The 24,939-nt window shown below is 42.1% G+C and overlaps 1 protein-coding gene across 1 annotated transcript in view; it reads right to left on the reverse strand.

The window, feature by feature from the left end:
- Window positions 1-8,960: 8,960 nt before the first annotated feature.
- Window positions 8,961-24,939, reverse strand: part of LOC132456257 (proteinase-activated receptor 2-like) — a 155,117-nt gene continuing 139,138 nt past the window's right edge. The window contains exon 2 of the mRNA XM_060050585.1: window positions 8,961-10,211. Coding sequence (XP_059906568.1) covers window positions 9,166-10,211 — 1,046 coding nt within the window. The 3' untranslated portion in view covers window positions 8,961-9,165. The remainder of the gene's footprint in view (window positions 10,212-24,939) is intronic.

Raw genomic sequence — 24,939 nt, forward strand, 5'->3', positions numbered from 1 at the left:
ATGAGTAATCATTGAGCCAAGATTCACTGCATCCAATAATATCGAAGCTACAACCTGTGGTGGTGAGTAATGAAGTTAAATCATCATAGTGTTTACTAAGGCTTCTGATATTAAGATGCAGCAGAGAGTAGTTATGCTGATCATAGACAGGTTTTAATTGCTCTGGGTCATAGACATTACATGTGACATTGCTACCAATATCAGTACATTGCTGTGTATCTCCATCATTATTGAAGTCAACAAAACCCATATTTCATAATAGTTGGATTTTCAAGTAGGTGTACTGGGAAAACACTCATCCATACAACTATACACACACAAAAGCACCAGGCATACATACTCATACACATACAGATAATTAAACAAAAAAGGCACCGGGTGTGTTCGCTTACACACACATATACGCAGAAGTAAACCAGTACCATGTCTTGCGAGATGATTTTGCATCGCTGTCACTTCCGTTTACCCATATCATATGTCGGCCAGAGAGTTTGGATTCGAAGAACATAAACAGATGGATCTCATCCCTCTCCCCCACCTACCCATCCTCCATCTGCAATTAAAGGACGTTGTACTAAATGAAAAGAATAAGCAAAAAGGAAAAAAGAAGAACGTCAGATCCCCCGTTATGAGGGGGGCATATCCGTTTTAGTCCTGTCTGCAGGTCTAATCATTTACGAAATTTGCGGGTAGGCCGAGTCCATGAAAGCGAAAGCAAACAGATAAATAACAGTTAGTCATGTTTGTGGGACGCTATGAGATTTTTCGCTTCAGTCACTGAGGAAACGTTTTTCCTTCCTCCCGATTTCGGGCAGTGGATGGTGAGCCTGGCTGGGAAAAGTAAGGCTGGTTTAAGATTGAGCTTGTACAGCTCTGACATGACCTCACGATACTCCCTCCGTAATTCCACGACCTCTGGGGGATAGTCCTCGAAGATGAGTATGGAATGGTTTTGGAACTTTAGCTGTCCTCTCTTCAGTCGGGCCTCGCGGATGATTCTGTCTTTATGTTGGAATTTAAGAAGCCGTATTATGACTGGCCTCGGTCGCTGGTGAGGAGCTGGTTTAGGAGCCAGGGATCTGTGGGCCCTTTCACATTCCGGCGGTGAGCCCAGGACATCACCGAAGACTTCCCCAAGCATGTTAGAGAAAAAGGCGGTGGGTTGAGTGCCTTCAATGGTTTCAGGTAAGCCAATAACTCTTATATTGTTTCGTCGGCTACGTGACTCGAGGTCAAGTACCTTGGCGGCTAACTTAGCGTTGCTTGTTGTTAGTGTGCTGGTTTTTTCTTCTAACACTGCCAGGCGTCTGTCCTGGTCATTTACACTTTGAACGAGTTGGCAGTCACTGTTGTTGAGATCCCATCAAGTTTTCCCTCAAGAGCAGTGAGGGCTTTATTGAAGTCATCAGAGATTCCTTGTCTATGGGAGGCAAGCTTTGTCTCCAGCAAGCTGGAAAAAGACGCCAGTGTCAGGGCTTCATCGGTTTCCGTATTTTGCGCGGCTTTGGCTTTGGCTTTACTCATCGTTCTGCGAGGTGAAAAAAAGCTTGAGTAGCCTGTTTGGATATTTTTCGGATAGTTTTTTAGGAAAAGTTTGGTCGGGGTTGATGAGTCTTTAGAAGATCAGGTAGACATACTCCTGTGGGAAACGAAGCGCAGCGTGCCAGCGTGCTATCACATCGTCATCACGTTGGGGAGATTGAGACCTGTTTGCGATCACGTTACCATGTCATCATTACATCTATTATGAATATGAGCAGCATTTTGAACTGCATAAGGCCACAATACCTTTGGTGATCCCTTCTCTAATATGAGACACCTCCCCATTTCAAAGAGTATCCTCCACTGTCTCTCGGCTGTACCATTTGTATGGGCAGAGGATGGGGATGATGTCTCATGTCGTATACCTTTATCGCTTAAAAGTGAGTGAAAAACATTGCTTCTCTGTTCTGTGCCATTGTCTGATCTGATACACTTCATTGTACCATACGGTGCATTGTCTGCAAGGAACATCTGTTGATGAAATGCTGATGAAAAAATATCTGTGAATAAAATTAGCAGTTTGCTCAATGGGACCTTTAGTGTCAGTGTGCACCGATTCAATAGGTGAATTTTTATTCTTTTTATTTATTAGGATCCCCAATAGCAACACACCGGAGTGAGAGCTAGTCTTCCTGGGGTCCGAAAAATAAAATGTAGACAACAGACAATCACCTGTTTGACATTATGTCAAACAAAGTTCTGTGTAAAGTGTAATTTGCACAAACCTAGATATATCACCTTCGACATCTTGAGAATTTAATTGTTGATATCAAGAATTAACTTTTTGACTAGTGAGATTGTTGTAGACATCATTAGTTATAATTGCAACTAGTCAAAATGACATTATGGATACGGTGGCTTGGAATTATAACTAGTAAAAATGTAATTGTTGATATCTACAATTGCTGCTGTCGCTACTGGTTAAATGGTCAACGAGTTTGCCATAAATTGCAGCACTTAATGGCTTAATGGCTTTTGGAGCCATTAATGGTTCCATTTGGAGCCATTACAAATTCTTAATGGCTCCTTGACGGAAATCTCTCTCAATACGGCCGCAATTCCCACATCCATAACAGATGATGTACCCACTTTCATAACATTGTCCGATTTTGTTTATGTGTCTAATTTTTCTGTCTCTTCATAGCTTGGTCGATTCTTTCTTCAGTGAAGTGAGCTCTGCACTAACATTAAACTTTGATGTCAAGTAGGGGGCCACAATATTTCATCCCGCCTCAATTGGCCCCCGGGTGTGTACACTTTATGTTTGAAATGATAGACGTCGCGATTCCCATTGAAACGAATGGCGCAGTGATTATTCTTCAAAATGAGAGCTGGTAAATTGTGAAAAATGAATTAAACTGTAAATAGACAACGCGGTTATATAGACCCTAGAGTATCTGTGGTATAAAGGCCGGGACGAATTTCGAATTATAAATATTTATGATCGTTGTATTTGGATATGATTGAGTGATCTTAATTTATTTTCTTTGGCACGTGACCATGGTATAAGCAGGATAAAGCCCTTCGAGGTGTCAAAAACATGTTTGATCGATCGGAATTAAAGGGGACTACTTTTTGAGGGAGATGAACTCAAACAGAGTATACATTTAATAAGTATGCAATACAAATAAGAAAAAGCATAATTTTTAAAGTATTTGAAAACGGGATAATCAAGTCTTGTTGTGCTACCAACCGCACCACAAGACATGATTGTGGCTCTTGTCGCTCTCCTCTCTTTCTGCAAACGACATGCGCATAGAGTGGGGAGTGACGTAGAGTGACGTAGACTGATAATCCCTCCATACATCGCTCTCGAAGCAAGACGGCGATTCATTGCCTCTTCTGTGGTCATTACAATATATTCTCTTTCAACACATTTTTTCCACAAGTAGAGTTAATTTTCTTACAGCTCCGACAGCAACTCTCTAACTTTCCGTTATCTAAGGGAAATCAAGGTTGCTTTGGTAAAGCGATCTAGTTCAGTGGCAGCAGTTACTGAAGACGTTTCTATGGAAACAGTGACCTCCACCAATCAAATTCTTTGTGTTTCACTTTAGGATTGTTGGGAGTGTAGTGCTTTGAAATGTCATTGCGAATAAAACATGTTTATCAAAAAAAATTTAGTTAAAGGTCCCATGACATGAAAATCTCACTTTATGAGGTTTTCTAACATAAATATGAGTTCCCCTAGCCTGCCTATGGTCCCCCAATGGCTAAAACTTGCGTTTGGTGTAAAACGAGCACGAGCTGTTCTGCTCGCCTTTGAAAAAACGGAGGCTCAAGTGCGCTGATTTGGAATGTCTGTATTCATGACGTCATCAGGAATCTCAGCTCCTCCCCTTACTCTGCCTGGCCCGGCCAGAGACGTTGGCCCGCCAATGAGACTCGACCGTGCGAGCGTGTGTGTGTGTGTGTGTGTGTGTGTGTGTGTGTGTGTGTGTGTGTGTGTGTGTGTGTGTGTGTGTGTGTGTGTGTGTGTGTGTGTGTGTGTGAATACACACACTGTAACGCAAGTGTTTCTTGTCGGTTCTTTGACGTGTCTTGTATTTCCACAACGAGACTGTTGTGGGGGTTATCTCAGCCATGGTTGAGAAGGAATTGGGGGAAAGGAACTTTGGCTTTGACTGGCTGAAGTACATGAACTGCGTCATGCCGCCGGTTGCCGCGAGGCACCATCGCCCGGCAGCGGGCAGCCGGCAGCAGGCAGCGCGCGGTTCAGTCGACTTCAGGTTGATGTGAAAGTGGAAGAACCAGAGACGTCGCAGAACCCGACAAAGTCGTTTGTGATTCATTATATCGTCTGGAGGCGCACACAGCTTTTGGCCGTGATAATATGTATTAAATGATATAGATTTCTATGTATTATATGATATTATTTAGATATAGAGCTCCAGGACTGTAACGCAAGTGTTGTACACTTCCTTGTTATTTGGATAACCGTTCTGTCGGACTCTCGTCTCTGGTATTTCTACAACGAGACTCGTATTGGGGGTTATCTCAGCCAAGGTTGAGAATGAATTGGGGGGAAGGAACTTTGGCTTTGACTCCCTCAAGAACATGAACCACGACATGGAGGAGAAAGGGATTGTTGGCGGCGAATGTCTCCAGCTTGAGACCCGCTGAGGGACCACCGCCGGAGGCGGAGGTGCCTAAGCGCTGCCCGGCAACGATCCCTTTCTCCTCCTTGTCGCGGTTCAGTCTACTTCACATTGATGAGGACGTTGAAGAACCAGGAACGTCGGAGAACCCAACGTGGTCGTTTGAGATTCATAATATCGGCTCACACAGCTTTTGGCCGTTATAATATATATTATATGATATAGATATCTATGTAGGCTATATGATAATATTTAGATATAGAGCTCCAGGACTCCCGTGTGTTCTAGAATATTTACAGAACACGGCTAAAGGCTGTGTGCGCCTCGCCATTGCGATACATCCACTGTAAACAGAGCGCATGGTACCGTGGCTGCAAGCTGCTCAGGGCCACACCCCCACCCTCCTCCTTGACCCGCCTCGCTCCTCCTCATTTGCATTATAGCTACAGACACCAAAACAGCGCATTTGGGGGAAGCTCAATGTGCGACTGGCTCGGAGTGGCTGTAACTCTGCACCACGGCTGAATTTCGGGAACGTCTTTGAAAACTGTGTTAGTTGCCCACTAATACCTATATTAAAGAATACATAAAATAGCATGTCATGGGACCTTTAAATTCTTGAACTTTGGGATTCTACAAGAGCATATACCATAGTTTCACAATAGAAAGGCTTTTAAATGTATGTTTAAATGTAACCATTTTGATCTTTGGGACTTCATGGTGTCTTTGAACCTGTTTAGCTGTCATTATTGCTGGCCGCGATGATGAAATCATTAACCCAGATAATTACAATAATTATCTCATTGCTCATCTGCTCTCTTTACACCCAGTGATCAGATACATCGAAAAAGTTGTTTCGTTCTGTATGATCATGTAGAAGTTTGAACCAATTTCTTCCCAATTGTTTTACACCGTGAAGGGATTTCTTTAACATGTAGCCTATACTCATTTCTCCACAGTCTCTAATGTCTTTCAAAACCCTCTGGTTGTTGCAAGAAGATTTCTGTTTCTATTGGAGCATGTCAGTATGCTGCTTTCAAATCCATCTGATGAACACTTCACTAATTTTGCACTGCTACCTGCATCAATACCCGTACCGAGGTAAGGTTTGCTGTTGGAGCTAACGTTTCCTGGTAGTCTATGGCTTCTATCTGATTGTAACCCTTAGTAACGTATCTAGCTCTAAGAACCATTCTTCATCATGGTCTTTAAGGGCTTACACCCCTCTCCCCCCACTGTAGTCCTACCCTCAGGTTTGAATCACTTTGTTTTGGATCTGCACTGTTTTTGTTCTCATCTAGGACTATGTTCTCTGTCATTTTCTCATGTTGTGACGTGTCAGATTATCTTTGTTTACATTCTTCTTGTTCCTACCTAGGACCTGATTCTCTGGATTTCTGAATCCTATTCTTCAGTTTGTGTCTGTTATTCAATACTGTTCTTTCTAATGAATTTTACCAGTCTATGCTTTGACACCCCTTCTTTATGTGGGTGGTATACCAGATAAGCCGGGCTGTTCTTACTGTACCCCACAAATATGCTCTTCTCACATCTGGGGTCCAGTTTCTTATAATTTTATTTGTATGCATTACAATCTGATCCAAAACACCATTCTAGGAAGATTCGGCTTTCATCCTGTTAACGAGAAATATCGATTGTTTTTAGTCATGTCATGATTACATCTATCATGAATATGAGCAGCATTTTGAACTGCATAAGCCCACAATACCTTTGGTGATCCCTTCTCTAATATGAGACACCTCCCCATTTCAAAGAGTATCCTCCACTGTCTCTCGGCTGTACCATTTGTATGGGCAGAGGATGGGGATGATGTCTCATGTCTTATACCTTTATCACTTAAAAGTGAGTGAAAAACATTGCTTCTCTGTTCTGTGCCATTGTCTGATCTGATACACTTGATTGTACCATACGGTGCATTGTCTGCAAGGAACATCTGTTGCTAATGCTGTGTCACTCTTGTCCTAAGGAAGTTAACAGACAATACCCCTGAAAAAATATCTGTGAATAAAATTAGCAGTTGGCTCAATGGGACCTTTTATGTCAGTGTGCACCGATTCAATAGGTGATTTTTTATTCTTTTCATTTATTAGGATCCCCATTAGCAACACACCGGAGTGAGAGCTAGTCTTCCTGGGGTCCGAAAAATTAAATGTAGACAACAGACAATCACTTGTTCGACATTATGTCAAACAAAGTGTTACGGTTGGTGAAAAGGTTGGTTAGGACCCAGGATGCAGAGACAGAGACAGTACGGACAATCCACGGTTTATTGTCAGTAAAGGAGAACTCAGAAGATAACCAGCGGGCAAGGCGAAGACAGGAGCGGGTAGGCGTAGCTGGCGGAGGCACCGGAGAGAGTTGCGGTCCGGGGGTAGTCCACTGGCGAGGAACTGGCGAAAGGATAACACGACGTTTAGGAATCACAGAATCAGGTTAGGGAATCGATGGTCAATGAACACACGTCAGCCAAAATACCGAATGAGACGGAATAATCTGGCGCCGACGAGAAGTCCCCGCCAGGCTTAAGAAGGCGTGTGATTGGTTGATGAGGTCCAGGTGTGCCACGTTGCAGTGCCCAGCTCTGCTCGCCACGCCCCTCACCTGTCTAAGAACCAATGCCTGGAGAGCAAATCATAGAGCAATCGCGACACAAAGTTCTGTGTAAAGTGTCATTTACACAAACCTAGATATATCACCTTCGACATCTTGAGAATTTAATTGTTGATATCAAGAATGAACTTTTTGACTAGTGAGATTTGAGTTGTAGATATCATTAATTATAATTGCAACTAGTCAAAATTGCTGCTGTCGCTACTGGTTAAATGTTAAAAGAGTTTCTCATAAAATTGCAGCACTTAATGGCTTAATGGCTTTTGGAGCCATTAATGGTTCCATTTGGAGCCATTACAAATTCTTAATGGCTCCTTCTTGACGGAAATCTTTCTCAATACGGCCGCAATTCCCACATCCATAACAGATGATGTGCCCACTTTCATAACATTGTCCGATTTTGTTTATGTGTCTAATTTTTCTTTCTCTTCATAGCTTGGTTGATTCTTTCTTAAGTGAAGTGAGCTCTGTATACAGGGCAATACTTCTTGGCTCACCCTGACTGGTGTAAAGGCCCCATAGCATTTGTAGGGCTTTTCTGCAACCTCTCTCATCACCAACGATAGGCTTTTGTCATCGAGGAATTAAATAACTCTGCTTAGCATTGTCCGTTTTTTTCTGGGTCTGGACAAACAAGTATTGTGTCTTTAAAGGCAGAATATGTACGTTTTCGGCATTCAATTATGTAAAAACTACTAGACCTATGTTATATAATTTATTTTCCCAAATGTTTCTAATCATTGCTAATCCGTACATTTGAAAACGGAAACGTCCCGGGCAATTTTGTCGAGTTTTGTCATTTTCTCCTTAACCTATAGCATCCAGGAAATACAGCAAACCCAAAGAGTGAGGAAGGAAGTCGGTGAACTAGATAGCTATCCACTCTGTTGTTGTTTCATTCTATTGTTTTTATTGCTCACTCGTGATGGACTCGTGATTAGAAAAGAATGAGAGAGGAGGCATTACATACCTCATTGCTCTCCCATCAGAGGAAGTGACATAACAGATGCAAGTCACAAAAACAAAAGGCGAATCAAACAAACCAAGAAGGTTATGTGACAATAGGAAAGATACGAGAGTAAACGGCATTGGTGCGGCATTCTCAAGATGGAGAGCATTGTGAAGAGCTGGAGAGAAAGAGGACTACAGAAAGAGGACTACAGAGACGCCAACCTCACAGCACGTATTCTACAAGACAAGTAAGCACCATTTGGCTCCTCACGTCTCACGTAGTACTAACAAAAGTAATAATAGTACTAACAACAGCAATAAAAGTACTCACAAGAGTAATACAAGTACTAACAACAGTAATAAAAGTACTAACAACAGCGATAATAGTACTCACAAGAGTAGTAATAGTACTAACAGTAATAAAAGTACTAACAACGGCGATATCAACAGTAATAATAGAATACTGTATATTATTTTTTGATAATACTGTTGGGAAAACATTAACTATCCTCAATGTTGATAGTTTTAGTGTTACAACTGTATTATATGATGAAAGCACATGCAGTCATACTGTAAGATCCTCATGTTTTATGAATGAGAACGCTTAACGTATTTTAATCATTTCTGAGTTTCGCCTCACTAATGTTAACGTATAACGTTAAATAACTTCCCTTTGCAACTATATATAATCAGGCTGGGGAATTTGTATTATGTTGCTATATGTTTGATAACATTTCAGCCTTATGTAAGCTATCAATCACTGCTTGTGTTCGATACATAAGTGAACAAACACACATTTTGCGCTTTTCATGATGGTGGGTAACGATGGCAAGCCACCATTAGACACACCCACCCACACACACAGGTGTCGGTGGGTGCGTCTGTGTGTTTAAGGTCATGTTAAAACGTGCGTTGCGGTGTGACGAGGCAGCAGCCCCCGCGGTCAGCAGCTGATGCTCTTGTTTTTCCGAGAGGTGCCAGAGTTCTTGAGTGCACTAAAGGACAAACGCATGCGCTCTGCCTTGCGCTGGCTGCGGCAGATGAGTGTGTTTCGTACATGTTCGCGGAAGTCCTCCGAGATAAAGTAGTAGACGAAGGGGTCGATGCAGCTGTTGAGGCTGGCCAGGCACAGGGTGGTGATGTAGAAGCCGTAGCCGGTAATGGTTCTCTGGTCCAGCAGGAGGCTGTAGTGCACCAGCAGCATGATGTTACTGGGACTGAAGCACACCAGGAACATGACCAACACGGTGATGATCAGCGCCACCGCCTTGCGTCGTTTCTTGGCGATGGCTTCGTCCGTCATGGAGCTCCGCAGGGCCTTGAGCATCAGCACGTAGGCCACCAGGCACACCGCCGCCGGCACTACGAATCCCAGGATGCCCATGGTCAGGAAGTAGCCGGCCGCCAACTCCCTCTGGCTACGAAGGGTGACGTCATGGCACGTAACGATGTCCATGTTGATGACCCTCACCGTCTGGTCGTACAGGAAGAGGGGCGTGGTTAGGACCCAGACCGCCAGCCAGATCAACACGGAGACGGCCACGCTCACGGTGTTGTCCTTTCGTTGCCAGGATAACGGCTGGACGACACCCCAGTAGCGCTGAATGCTGATGCAAGTGATGAAGGCGGTGGAGCAGTACATGTTGGCGTAGAAGAACCCCACCAGGACCTTGCAGAGACCCTCGCCGTAGATCCAGTTATTGCCGTTGAAGTGGTAGGCGATCTTCAGAGGGATCCAGATGACAAAGAGCAGGTCACACAGCGCCAGGTTGGCCATGAAGATGGAGGACGGGTTCTTCTTCTTAGTCCGGAATAGAAACACCCAGAGGGCCAGAGAGTTGGCAGGCAGACCCACGACAAATACGATGATGTAGACGATGGGGAGGAAGACTGTGGTCAGCGGGCTCTTCAAGACCGTTTCATCTCTGACGCTGATGCTCACATGTGCTTTCCCCTTCACCTCTTCCCCTTTAAAGCCTCGATCGTCTCCTGGAATCAAATACAAAGAAAATATTGCTTTACTTTTTAGGTGAGTGCTGCATGCAGCGCTCATCTTTTGTTCTTCTTAGGTTTTATTCTTTCTTTCTTTCTTTCTTTCTTTCTTTCTTTCTTTCTTTCTTTCTTTCTGTTCTCTACAAACTTTGGGACCCTACTCTTTCCACAATTGTTCACCTAAAGACTCCATTCTAGCTTTAAAATGTTTAGATTAGCTTGGAATCTTGCGCTTCAATTCAAAACATATAGATATATTTTGTAACTTTTTAAATATAATTTCTTACATCTTACACACACTTCAAACTTCGTAACTTGGTCATTTTAAAAACATTAACCTTCATTCAAACATTTACCAAATCAACACACTTGTATCTTCATGCTATCAACTAACTACTTCAAACCTCATAACCTCTTGGTCATTTTAAAACCGTTAACCTTCATTCAAACATTTAACAAATCAACACATTTGTATCATTACGTATATCAGACAGATTTTCGATATAATTTTTCAGAATCACAGTTTATGCCAGTCTGTGCTGGCCCCTCTTCTCTTCACCTTATACACCTCAGACTTCAGATAGAAATAGGATAGACTGATCGAGCTTGCATAATCTATTTATTTATTTATTGCTACACACTCCATTTATTAACTCAAATAAGATATAATAATTGCTGCTAACATCTGCTGCTGCTGCTTCTTCTTTTTAAAATGTATTCATTTATACAATGTCTTGTTGCATTTTAGGTTGTGTTTTTCTTGCTTGTTTATGTGTCTTGTCTGTACTACCGCTGCTGGAATTTTGAATTTCCCTGAAGGAGCATTCCCAAGGGATCAATAAAGTTTCTATCTATCTATCTATCTAGCTTTAACTTTGTATATTTTCAGTTGGTCCCATTGACTTCCGTTGAGGCTAGAAAGTGAGGACGTAGATGACGCTCTAGTGTGTCTGTTATTCCCGGGAGCGTGTCCCCCGGGTCCTATGTTCCCCGGCCGGGCCCTCTGTTCCCCTCTTTGTATGAGACTGCACAGCAAATGCCAAAGTGTTAAAATCCCAGAGTATTCATGACCAGAGTAGATTTTATACAATTTGGTGTTGAATAGGCGCTAAGTACATTTTTTGGGGTGTACCAGAAACACTCTTGGGTGCTGTCTCTAAGTATAATGCTGGTGTAGAGTAATTTAAGTGTTTATTTTAGGATGATGGACTCCCTGAGTGTCCAACGGTTGATTGAAACTTTCCCGGTCGCACGTCGGTTTAGGTTTCGATTCGTCATTGGGTCGCTGCGCCTTCTCATTGGTTGAATCTATAGAGACATGTGACCGTTTGTTCTCTTCCACACTACGCGGCAAACTGTTTCGGCAGAGACGGTTGACTAGAGAGGATCGAATCAATATCGGCAAGGAATTGCTCCAAGTGAGCGAAGACATTTTTGAACTTCACGGGAATGTAAACAGGTAAGAAAAGTACCAGTGAATAATGCACAGGGTTCCTATGTTTCATAGTTAGTTGTGCGTGTGTACTTCATATAGGTCAGAAATTGTATTCATAATGGGTCTTAAGAAGGTATTAAAGTCTTAAATTTAACTTGTTCAAACCTGCAGAAACCCTGAATGCAGAATATTCAGCATTTCTTCGTCTTTTAGATCTGATAACCAACTTATAAATGCTAACGATTTTAGCTAATGTCAAACTTAATGGCCAATGCTAATGAGGCACATGTCTTCAATTTAGCTAACGCCTCTTTACCATTTTTTAGCTAATGCTAACGAGGCACGTGGCTTCAATTTAGTGGGAGCGTGTCTATGTTCCCCGGGTCCTATGTTCCCCGGGTCCTATGTTCCCCTCTTTGTATGAGACTGGGGAACATAGGACCCTTTTTTTTTTAAAAAAAGGTCCTATGATAATAACCTGTTTGTATTTGGCCACCTTTTTAGATGCTGACTATTTATTGACAAGAACTTTTTGAACCTTTTATGTTGTGTCATGTGCTTTCATCAGGTGTATTTCATGCTCAAAGTATGTGCTCTCCCTTTTCAGGTTGGGATAGTGACATGGCCTCACTTCTCCTGCTGGTCGACCTCCTGCCACCACCTCCAAGTGGAAAGAAGGGAGCTGTCAAAATCAATATCCGGGAAGCTGTGGATCTTGTAGTGAAGTTTCACAAGGTAATTGTATCCTGATAATTTTTTTTTTTTAAAGGTCCCATGGCATGCCGCCAGAGCTTGTGTGTTGCTGATGGATGTCACAATCTCTGTGTTTGTCAATCTACTTATCGAGTCTTGAAAACAAAATGGAGTCGACGGGTGATCTACTGATGGTATTGTGTGTATAAAATGTACTTTTTAATAAACAATCTGTACACTTACAAAGTTCTCAATGCCTCGTTTTATATGTTTATACCCTTATTGTACTACCATAGAAGTGTCGGGCTACTTCTAGCCTTTTAAATGGTTTAAAATAGCGATTTAGTTTTTACCATAACCACTGCCCCCATTGTTCCAAGTTTATAGCGTTTTGATAGAATCGGCTAATAACAGTCAACTGAAGAAAGCGTCTATGTGCGTTTTTTGTGCTCCAAAACGAACTTTTCAACTCGTTATCATACAAAACATACACCGGAATTCCCCTTTAATTGGTTGACAGGGACACATTTATTTATTTATTTTCAAGTTGTTGGTTACATCATATAAATGTAAAACTAAATATGGTTCTTGATGTAAAATAATTTAAGTTTAATTTAAGTTTAAGTTTAATTAAGTGTTGATAATTCACCTCAAAGGTGTTGGTTGTACACCAGTCAGAGTACATTCTCACTCTAGAAGTATTAAATAATCAGCTCTGCGAAGTGCTACAAAGCACTGACTTGGAGTACATCTTTTTTCTCTCTGAGGTTCTAGGTTTACACTGCAGGTGTAAGGAAGCACTGAATGAGTGCCCAAAAGTACCACTAATAGAGTACATTTGCACTCTCAAAGTGTTAAAATGTAACTCTAAATTTGGAGTACATATTTTGCTCTTCTAACAGTGTTCAGTGAACACTGAACTCTTGGACCTATATATACCCCGAAATGGGTGTTAAATGTACACCCATAGAGTACAATATACACTGTGATTTTTGCTGTGTGGGGAACATAGGACCCTTTTTTTTTTAAAAGGGTCCTATGTTCCCCGGTCTGTTACTTTTTCCATCATTACTGCCATATTCCGGCGGAGATAACCACCATGTCTTTACCTTTTGTGGAAGAGGGAGAGACGTCGGAGAATCCGTTAGGATACGTTAGGTAGCTAAGTAATGTTACTTTTATATACACAAAACCGTGGCTATACTTAAACTATTATTACTCAACACAACAGGCAAATATCAAGGCTGATATAAAACACTCGTTAAGAAATCTTGTTGGCGTTTGCTGTTTCTGCATCGTAATACACGTTCGACAGTGACAGTTAACTGACAGATTAGACTTTGACAGTAGCTAGCGTCTGTTAGACGTCGTTTTCTTACCTTCGTAGCTGTGAATGTAGGTCGAAGCATACAGCCTAAACCCCTTCTCCAATTTGCTTGTCTGAGTTTTTGTTTCCCGACATAAACGATGCACATCTGTGATATTTATTGTCGGCAGCTCCTGTAAACTCCTGTCTGCGTAGTGACTCTAGAGAGAGAGGTCATGTTTCCCGAAGCTCCGCTAGGCATTCGAAAAAACTACTTAATTCATCGTTCAGATCTACTTTATCTTATTTAATTTCATGATCATAATACCTAACAATATATTGTTTGTTTCGTCGTCCTCCATCGCTCGATTCAACAATACATTTTGGCACTTTTCATGACTCCCGGATCAGACCGCAGAAAAAGCCTTGGACTTTCCTATCGCCAACATGCCTCTGTACTCGGATATCTCAGGCACGGAGACTGGGAAATGCACAGACTGCACCAAACTGCAACAGACAGTGGCTTTATTTGAAACGAGACTAGCGGCATTAGAAAAATGCAAAGAACTCCTCCAGGATACAGTGCCGATGGGTGAGTTTGCTGAGCTCACTCAGATACAGCAAGATGATCAAAGTTACACTGTATCCTTCCCGAAGCTGGACACGAGAGAGACAGTTCCAGCTGCGTCTCACTGGCACAGAGTCGGCGCTAAGCCAAAACAACATACCAAAGTGAATCAACAAGTTCACTCAACGCCACTGAAATTAACCCTGCCACTGAAGAACCGGTTCCTGCCACTTCAGGAGTCCACGAACGCGCCTGCCACCCATGCACCCCTGAGCCCCGAGATGCGTCCGGACGGACAGTGCGGACAGAGATGGAACAACCAGTCGCCATGGAGGCGAGCTGCGCATGCCTCGGCCACCAGTGCACCCCTGACCCCTGAAATGTGTCCGGACAGACGGTACGGACAGAGATGGACGCCACGGAGGCGGGCTGTGCATGTGTCTGCCACCGTCCAACAAGGGCCCATCTCAGAGAAAGCAGATGAACCAGACACTCTGATTATAGGAGACTCAATCATCAAGGATATAACCGGTAAGAAGATCAAAACATGCATCTTCCCATATGGAATGGTTAGTGATATCAACCATAAACTAGCCAAAATCATATAGGAAAACCCCAAAATCTCACAGATTATTGTGCATGCAGGATTTAATGACATTCAAAGAGAACAGTCAGAACTTCTGAAGAGGGATTACACTGATCTATTGGATACACTGGACAAAATACACATCAAGTCATTCATCAGTGGACCCATACCAGCAGTTGACAGGGGAATAAACAGATTCAGTGAATACATGGCTTTCCAGAGTCTGCAATGAAAGAGGAAGGGGCTTTATTGACAATTTCAACTTATTCTGGGGGCGCAAATATCTTTTCAGAGCAGATGGCCTACACCCAAACAGGTTAGGCTCAAAACTGTTGAGGGACAATCTTCTCTTCTCGCTTTCCCACAAATCTCCATGGTCTGACGCACAGGCCACAGTCAGAGCACAGGTTGAGAAGAAGCGAGACTACAGCCTCCACCACACATCTACTCTGCCACTATCTGACACACAGATAGCAGACAGCCCACAGACCTTGAAGATAGACAACAGCCCGCCCGACGCCATCGACACTGTGCCTTCCCCCATCGCTGATGCTGGCTTGGCGAGGAACGGCCACCCCCCTCCATGGTGTGACGCACAGGCCACAATCAGAGCACAGGTTGAGAAGAAGACCTTGAAGAGAGACAACAGCCTGCCCGACGCCATCAACACTGTGCCTTCCCCCATCGCTGATGCTGGCTTGGCGAGGAACGGCCACCCCCCTCCTACTCTGCCACTATCTGACACACAGATAGCAGACAGCCCACAGACCTTGCCATGGTCTGACGCACAGGCCACAATCAGAGCACAGGTTGAGAAGAAGACATGTATCTGCCGGATTAGCAAGGCACTGAAATTAACCCTGCCACTGAAGAACCGGTTCCTGCCACTTCAAGAGTCCACGAACGCGCCTGCCACCCATGCGCCCGACGCCCTCAACACTGTGGCCGGCTTGGCGAGGAACGACCACCCTCCTCTGCATTACTACGATGACCCCCAGCCTCATCTCTCCCATAGCTATCTCTCCAGCCCCAATGTCCCCTACCTTTGTGGTGACCTCCAGCCTCATCTCTCCCATAGCTATCTCTCCAGCCCCAATGTCTCCTCCCTTTGTGGTGACCTCCAGCCTCATCTCTCCCATAGCTATCTCTCCAGCCCCAATGTCTCCTCCCTTTGCGATTTTCCAGCCGAATACAAGAGACTGGAATATGTTGGCAGCAAAATTATATCTGGGTCATTGATAGCATCGCCATGTCATGGCGACAGGCTGATAACACCCAAGAGGATGGCGCCCCAGCCCCCCCACTATACTGATAGTAGTCATGAGTATTACTGAGACAAAAAAGGGTTCAGCCGTAGACACAGTATAAAGGAAGTTTCACATAATCTGCTGAACCCAAGGTTGCCTACGTCAAAGCAGGGCAACTTTCGCATTCATGCTGTAACCACTAAGAGAGTAAACAAAGGGAAACTTAGACACACGGCTAACCTCACAAATCTCATATCTATTGCCTCCAAACCAAAAACAACCTTAAAGCCTATCAACAACACCATCAGGATGGCTCTACTTAATGTGAGGTCTCTTAATAACAAATCATTTTTAGTTAATGATTTTATTACCACTTCTAAACTGGATTTTATGTTTTTAACTGAAACATGGCTGGAACAAATTAACAGTGCAACCGTTCTGATAGAGACAGCTCCTCCCAACTATAACTTTTTTGATGCATGTAGATCTGGAAAAAGAGGTGGAGGGGTTGCTGCTATATTTAAAAATGTATTTCAGGGGAAACAGATGTTATTTGGTGATTTTCCATCGTTCGAATACCTTAGTGCTGTATTGAAATGCTCCCCCAGAGTTCTCCTATTAATTATTTACAGGCCACCCACATATTCTGCAAATTTTTTCGATAACTTCACAGAATTATTGTCTAGCATCTCCACAGAATTTGACTGTCTAGTTATAACTGGTGACTTCAATTTTCATACTGATGATTTGAATGACAAGTATGCAAAAAAACTTTTTGCCATTTTGGACACATTTGAACTGTCTCAACATGTGAAAGAGGCTACTCATTGTAAGGGGCACACTCTAGACCTGGTTATCACAAAGGGCCTCAATGTTTCTGATCTCTCTGTGACTGATCCTTCCTTGTCTGACCACTTTTGTGTTTTCTTTAACATATCTTTTATTCCCGATATACAGACAAAATCAAACACTGTCAAAAAACGGTATATCAATGAAGATTCTAATGTACTTTTTAAAAAGGCCATCTCCTTGCTACCACCTCTAAACCCATGTTCTCCTGATGATCTTGTAGAAAACTTTAATTTGAAAATTTTGAAAGTCATTGCACCTTATAAGGTTAAAACGATTTCTGGAAAGCAAAAGGCACCCTGGAGAAAAGCTGCTTCTGTAACAGCACAGAAAAAGGAATGCAGGAAGGTTGAACGCATCTGGCGTAAAACAAAACTTCATATTCACCATGATATCTATAAAGAGAGCCTCCGTGCCTACAATTTAGACTTAAAAAATGCTAGAGAAACATTTTTCTCCAATATCATTAAAACCAACACTAATAAAGCAAAAACCCTGTTTGCAACTGTTGACAGACTGACCAACCCCCCAACAGAAATTCCACCTGATCTCCATTCCACGCAGAAATGCAATGAGTTTGCAGCTTTTTATATTGATAAAATTAAAGGTATCAGACGCGCCATCAATATCTCCACTTCAAACAAAAATGTTGGACTACCACCCTGTTCAGGCAAAAATTACGTGGCAAGGATGGCATACTTTAATGTTATAGACTCTCAAAATCTTGTGGAAACTGTGACACAACTAAAGCCATCCACCTGTTGCCTTGATACTATACCTACCAACCTCTTTAAGAATGTTTTTGACTGCCTAGCAGTAGACATATTGCAGATAGTTAACAACTCTCTCCAGTCAGGCAATTTCCCAAAAGCTTTGAAAACCTTTTAAAAAAGCGGAGCCTAGATGCCTCTATTATTAACAACTACAGACCAATATCGAATCTACCCTTCATAAGTAAAATCATTGAGAAAGTTGTCCTCCAGCAACTAAATCACTTCCTGGCATCAACTGGTTGCTATGACACCTTCCAATCTGGATTTCGACCCCTACACAGCACTGAGACCGCCCTTATTAAAGTTGTAAACGACATCCGTCTTAACACAGACTCTGGCAAAACCTCTATACTAATGCTACTTGACCTCAGTGCTGCATTCGACACTGTAGACCATACATTACTTCTGGAAAGGTTAGAAAACTGGGTGGGGCTTTCAGGCACTGTCTTAAATTGGTTCAGGTCCTACCTACAAAATAGGAACTACTTTGTTTCCATTGGCGACTTTGTATCAGAATCAACCAACGTGACCTGTGGAGTCCCACAAGGTTCGATCTTAGGACCCTCTTTATTCAACATCTACATGCTCCCACTAGGGCAAATCATGCAAAATAACAATATTGACCATCATTGCTATGCTGATGACACGCAAATCTATGTATCGCTATCACCAAATGACTATCGGCCCATAGATCTGCTGTGCCAGTGCATTGAGCAAGTGAAGGAATGGATGTGCCGAAATTTCCTTCAACTAAATGAGGACAAAACAGAGATAATTGTATTTGGTTCTAAAACAGAAAGGCTTAAAGTAACCCAACACCTTCACTCTCTGTCCCTGAAAACCTCAATCAAAGCCAGAAATCTAGGGGTTATCATGGATTCAGATTTACATTTTGACAGTCACATCAAATCAGTTACAAAATCAGCCTATTATCACCTTAAAAATGTAGCAAGACTTAGAGGGCTCATGTCCACCGAAGACTTACAAAAACTTGTACATGCCTTTATCACTAGTAAGCTTGATTACTGCAATGGTCTCCTTACAGGTCTCCCAAAACAAACTCTGAGGAAGCTTCAGCTTGTTCAGAATGCTGCTGCTAGAGTTCTAACAAAGACCAAAATATTTGATCATATTACACCAATTCTGAAATCATTACATTGGCTTCCTGTAAGTCAGAGAATTGATTTTAAAATCATGTTGCTTACCTATAAATCCCTACATGGTTTAGGCCCAAAATATTTAACTGATATGCTTCCACTACATCAGCCTTTTAGACCCCTAAGAAGCAGTGTTGTTTTTGGCAGGCATTTTAGATTTAGTTTTAGTCTTAGTCTTTTTGACGAAATGCTTCTTAGTTTTAGTCCCATTTTAGTCATTTCTATCTTTGAAAGTTTTAGTCTAGTTTTAGTCTGACGAAAACTCAAAAGGTTTTAGTCTAGTTTTAGTCCGACGAAAACTCGTCGGACTGTCGCACTCGTCGCACACGGCACACTCGTGTGTGCCGTGTGCGTGCAGGCGCAGCTGCGCGCGAGCGAGGCTTTTAGTGTGTGATGGGGGCGTGACTGTTAGGACAAGCAGCTGGCTCCATTTCTCCATTTCTTTTCCGCATATTATAGTTGGCGGGAAAAAAGCATGTTTTGAAACTTTTGTTCGTCCACTCACTAACAATTTAGTCTCGTCTAGTTCTCGTCTGACGAAAATGTCTACATTTTTCGTCACATTTTAGTCTTTATATGGCTTTGGTGACGTTCGTCTTAGTCTCATTTTCGTCATGGAAAAAAGGGGTCTGACGACGTCATTTTCGTTTTCGTCTTGCCTGACGAAAACAACACTGCTAAGAAGCTCCGAGACCAATCTGTTAATTATCCCCAGAGTAAACACAAAACATGGGAAAGCAGGATTTAGTTACTACGCAACAAATAGCTGGAATAAACTCCCAGAGGATTTAAGACTTGCCCCAACTCTGAGCACCTTTAAAAAAAGACTGAAGACTTTTATGTTTGCTATAGCTTTCTGCTAAACAACTTTGCCTTTATTTTCTATTTTAATACTAAAATGCCTTTTTAACTTTCTATTTTTGCATATGTTTTTCTTTTACTTGCCTATTATTTTATTTCATTGTATGACACTGTTTATATGTGAAGCACTTTGAGTCTGCCTTGTGTATGAAAAGTGCTATATAAATAAAGTTGCCTTGCCTTGCCTTGCCTAAACACCTGTGCCGTGTTCCAATACCCGTACTGTCCGCACTTACTAGCCAAAATTTGAGTCCACAGTACGTTCCAATTCAGATCCGGCGAAAAGAAGTATACTTCAAGGACCCGGATGCCGTACTCAAAACGGGCTAATCGTGAAGTGTGGATCGAAGCAGAGAATGTCTAATATGAGGAGAATGGGCACTCGCGGGTTAGTTCCGGTTTTCTAGACTGGTTGCATTAATAATCTCTGACCACGCGGGGCGCTCGTAGGCGAGTCCCGAATGAATGGGAGCCAACAGGGTTTTATCCTCAGAATCCACTTTTCTCACAATGTAATTTTTTGTCAAGTAATTTGAAAGTTGCTATCAAAAGGTGGGTCTAAGATAATAAACTCAGCTGAATATTGCATTTTTTAAGGTCATGTATCTGTTCTAAAAAGGCGTTAAAAACATGCGATGACGTCACACATTGTCATACTGTCAGAGGTACTGCTTTACGGCAGTTTCTAAAGCACTTCCCTTTTCCCGCAAGGATAACACCAGCTGTTGGAGGTAAGGCTTTTTTTGCTTAATACCCTAGTTACAGAGTTTTAGTGAGCTAATGTAAAAAAAAGAAATGCGCGAATGTTTTACATATGTATGTTACTTACAGAGAGTGTTTTTTCTAATCCTCACTAGTGCCGATGATAAAGCTTTTTTTTTAAATAACGATTATGAGCCATTTCTTTCTCCTAAAATAGAAACCTGGATTACAATCATAATTTTATGACTGCATCAATTTAGTTTACATCAGTAAACAATCTGCTAGAGAGCAGTGTTCTGTTGTACTCCTCCTCATGCCTCTTCCTTTCTTGATCTCTACAGTTGGACCTTGATGCTGTGACAACGGACAAGTCTTCTTCCTCTGTCCTTTTCCCCTGCCTCTGTTCAGTATGTTCAGTGTTGTTAAATAATTTCTCGTTTTTTTATTAGTTACTGTTCTTATTGTGTACTTGTTAGTGTGATGTTTGAATAAACTTGCCTGTTGCAATGTTGATATAATGTTTGTATAATTACTGTTACACAACTGTTACTGTTTCAATGTGACCCAGACCATATTTCTCATTTAACAAACATGTGTAGCTTATAATGTGTTGCAGGGCAGAGCAATTATATTCAATGGCTTAAAACAAACCCATCTGTAAAGATCAGTGAATGCATAGAAATCAATGACAAGTGGTGTAGATGGTTTTCCCTCTGTGCAAGGTCATTAGGCCAAGTCCTACAAAGAAATAACGACTGTAATAGCAGATGTTGAAGTTGTTAAATCGTTAACTAACCATTTGTATGGAACAATCGGTTAAGGTAAGTTAAGTGCTTGAGTCTCGACACAAGAGAATGTCTAGCGCGCAACTTGAATAAGCCATGTGCGATATTACCCGGGCTCCAGCGCAACTTTCCTTACCAGGTGAAGCCTCAGGCAGCCTAGGACCATTCATACAGGAGCAAGCAAGAACGTTACCTTTTTCTGTCCTTGGGAAACGAAAAGACAGACAATCCGTTTCCACTGTTAGTCCAGTTTATCATTGCACATTTACGAGGCATTTCTTTTTTAAACTATCTTTATTTTCGAAAAATAGACAATGACAGATGAAATGATATTGAGCGGGACATTGACTGTATTATTTAAGGTGGTCATACCGTACCTACCATGTATATAACACATTGAACATTGAACACAAGAAATAGAAGAAATTCCATTCATGCCCATGTACTTTCACCATACATACTATCTAAAAAATAAAAGGGCCTGCAGGAAAATATAAATACAGTACGCAAAAATTGAGTTTGACGGAAAGTCGAAGTTAACACGTTTCTGATTGCGCTTCAGCTTCAGATGCCGTCAAGAGGGGTCTCTGGTCGTAATCAGTCGCAAGTCCGTCCCTGACCAATCAGCATTCATTAGCAGAATGCTAGCGTGTATGGCCAACAACGGCCCAAACTGTAAGAAATCGAAAGGACATAAGTACTCACTCATTCGACTTTTGAACCATAATCTATATTGAACTTGCGAAATCTACAATAAAATTTGCGATATTTCAACGACAAGCAGGTGAAAGAGGCATAATTAGCCGTCTAGCCCCATAGACTCCCATTCAATCTGGACTCACCCGCGATCACCCCCAGTGGATGTCTCATGGAACTACAACCAAGATCGGTACAATGGGGCGTATAGGAAGTGCCCAGGCTCTTCGTAGACGGGCTCTGATCGAAGGACACTCCCCGTACTCAACGGCAGCCATCTTAGCTACGTAGCGGAAGAGGCGGAGCCAGGCTGAGCCAAAGTCGGCGCATTTTCCACATAGCCTGCATTAATAGAGTCATTTTGTAGTTTTTTTTTGTTTTTTATAGCTGCTAGGCGTAAAGAGTTCACCGTTCAAAGCGGGTTTATTGCGGGGGAGGAGCCACGGCGGCAGTCGTGATCGTCATTTCCGGTAAGTGCACCACAGAGTACTCGATTTGGAACAGCACTCACATCTAAAATATTTGCGTACTCAAGTGAGTACGGATAGTGCAGATAGTGTACTTCCTTTAAGTATACTCATGGAAGTACGGGTATTGGAACACGGCCCGGGTGTAGAACGTTGCCATCTTGGAACCGGAAGCTGATGAGCTGTATTACGGCGAATCAGGAAGAGCTTGTGCAAGTAGCCTATTATATACTATTATATATAGAGCTCCGGGAGTCGCAAGCGGCAACAATCACTTTCTCCTCCATGCAGCGGTTCATCCCGGATTTCCTGCACTGAGTTGGCCGGTTGACGCTGATTGGCTTTTACGTTACACATGTCACTCAGTGGCCACGCTGTTGAACGCTGATTGGCTGTCATCACGCGAATGTCGTGTCAAAGTTAAAATATTTTTAAAGATTGATAGATTGCGGGGAACATAGGACCCTTTTCCAGAAAAGGGTCCTATGTTCCCCCGCAACAGTGGGGAGCATAGGACCCTTTTTCAGGAATATATGCTCCCCGGTATGTATTGCTACAGGGGAACATAGGACCCTTTTTGGGAAAAACGGGGAACATAGGACTTAAAAAAAAAAAAAAAGGGTCCTCTGTTCCCCGAGCGGGGAACATAGGACCCGGGGAACATAGGGATGCCCCCCTCTAGCCCAAGGTGGCTTTCAGAAAAGCTATCCATTTTGGACGTCGCAGAGCCTAAACAACCAAACACAATGTCAAGCTTAATCAACCGGCCCGTGACTGACAGGGGCCCTGAAATAATATTAGAACATTAGTTATGTTAATAAAAAAACATCATTAATGGATTTTAATAGAAATCAAATTTATAATTAAACAAACACTTTATCAGTATGCAGAATGTTTCCTGCATGTCTTCACAGTGTTATATTATCACAGCTCAGTGTCAGTAGATATTGTAAAGTTAGTATCGGACTATAAGATAATTGAAGCCTTCACAGGTAGAGGTGTGGTTACAGAAACTGCACATGGTTGGCGTTGCCTGTGTGCGATGGTGGGACCCAGTGTGATATCTTTTCATGGGGCCCAACATCCCTGGTGGCGCCCCTGCAAAAAAGGTTAATAAATCAAAATATCAGCATCCACAAATATCATGTATCAGTAGTGCACAGCAGTGTCAAAAACACAAATATAGAATAATACATGAGAAAAAACATCTCTCTTCCAAAGTTAAGTGTCATGTGCAAAGACAGCTAACAGACCAGTAGCTAGTAAATATCATCAAGATGTAATTAATAATAATTACCAAGTCAAAACATATCAAAATATGTAAGTTGATCACATAATGTGTGCCACTGGAAACTGTGGGCCTGGCCCAAATAGTACAAAAAAGTCACAACTAGAAAATACATCACTAGTAAGAAGGCTGTACACAAAAGGTTGCAATCAAACAAAGAACAAATGGGTGACATCACCAACCATCCATCCACTGAGGAAGACAAAAATATCTTAGTCTTGTTAGCTTGAGTTAGGATGGATTTTTTGGTCAAAAGTTTCTACTCACAACTGAATACTGAACTGATATTTATGACACAAAAGGTGGCAATCAAAAAAATGGGTGACATTACCGTGATCCCCTCATTCATCCACCTCCGCCTCAGGAGCCTGGGTAGAATAAGAGCAGAGAACATGAGAAAAACTGCGAGAACAGAGCCAATAGTAATAGGCTACTGTATTAAAATCAGTGACTCAGGGCATCAGCTAATCAAATGGTCTGCATTTATAACTACTACAGTCATTGGTTTCCCACACAGCCCGACACAAAAAACAGCAGCCTAACACACACAACTATCAACCATTGACTTATTATTAACTAATTTATTATTCATTAATAATATCATTATTATTATTTTAACAGTCTCAGGTCCCTATGCCTACAGGAAAATCATATGCTACCAAAGCAGTCTTCCACCTCCCCCTCTTCCAAAACAGAGCCACATACAATGTCATTACAGCTTCACTAATGACAGATATGAAAACATTGTCATAATGTTAACGTTCACTGACTTTTATAACGTTACGTTAGGTCTTCAGTTCAGATGAACAATCATACTTATTTTAACGTTACATCACTTCTCACACACACGCACACACACACAGCCAAGTCTACTGCCAATTCACACCAAATAAATAAGTTCATACACAACATACCATTTATGACCGCTGATCTTCTCTTTTTCCTTTTTGCCGCTGTCACGTTAAAATTGTACCGGTGGCGAAAATTGCATCCTCATTGTTTGATTGTGGTCGTAGGTGTTGTTGTTGGTGCTGAGTTACTACTGAAATCAGTGGGTCAGTGGGTGGGATCGGTCGTCAAGATCGCGCCGCAAAGCTACAGTGACATCACGTGAATCTTATGAATTGATTACGTAGGGGTTGTCCGTTGCCGGGCAGGTTTCAATCGCGCTCATGTTGCAGAAGACGAAATAATAAAACACAGATAATGGATCGCTAGATAACACTTGTTTTTTCTTTATATTTTTATCGCATTTAATTGTTTAATCGAATTTAGCTAGTAAACTGAGTGTTTAATGTGTATCAGTCTAGCT

The sequence above is a fragment of the Gadus macrocephalus genome, chromosome 4, assembly GCF_031168955.1.
Source record: "Gadus macrocephalus chromosome 4, ASM3116895v1".
Classification (NCBI taxonomy): Eukaryota; Metazoa; Chordata; class Actinopteri; order Gadiformes; family Gadidae; genus Gadus; species Gadus macrocephalus.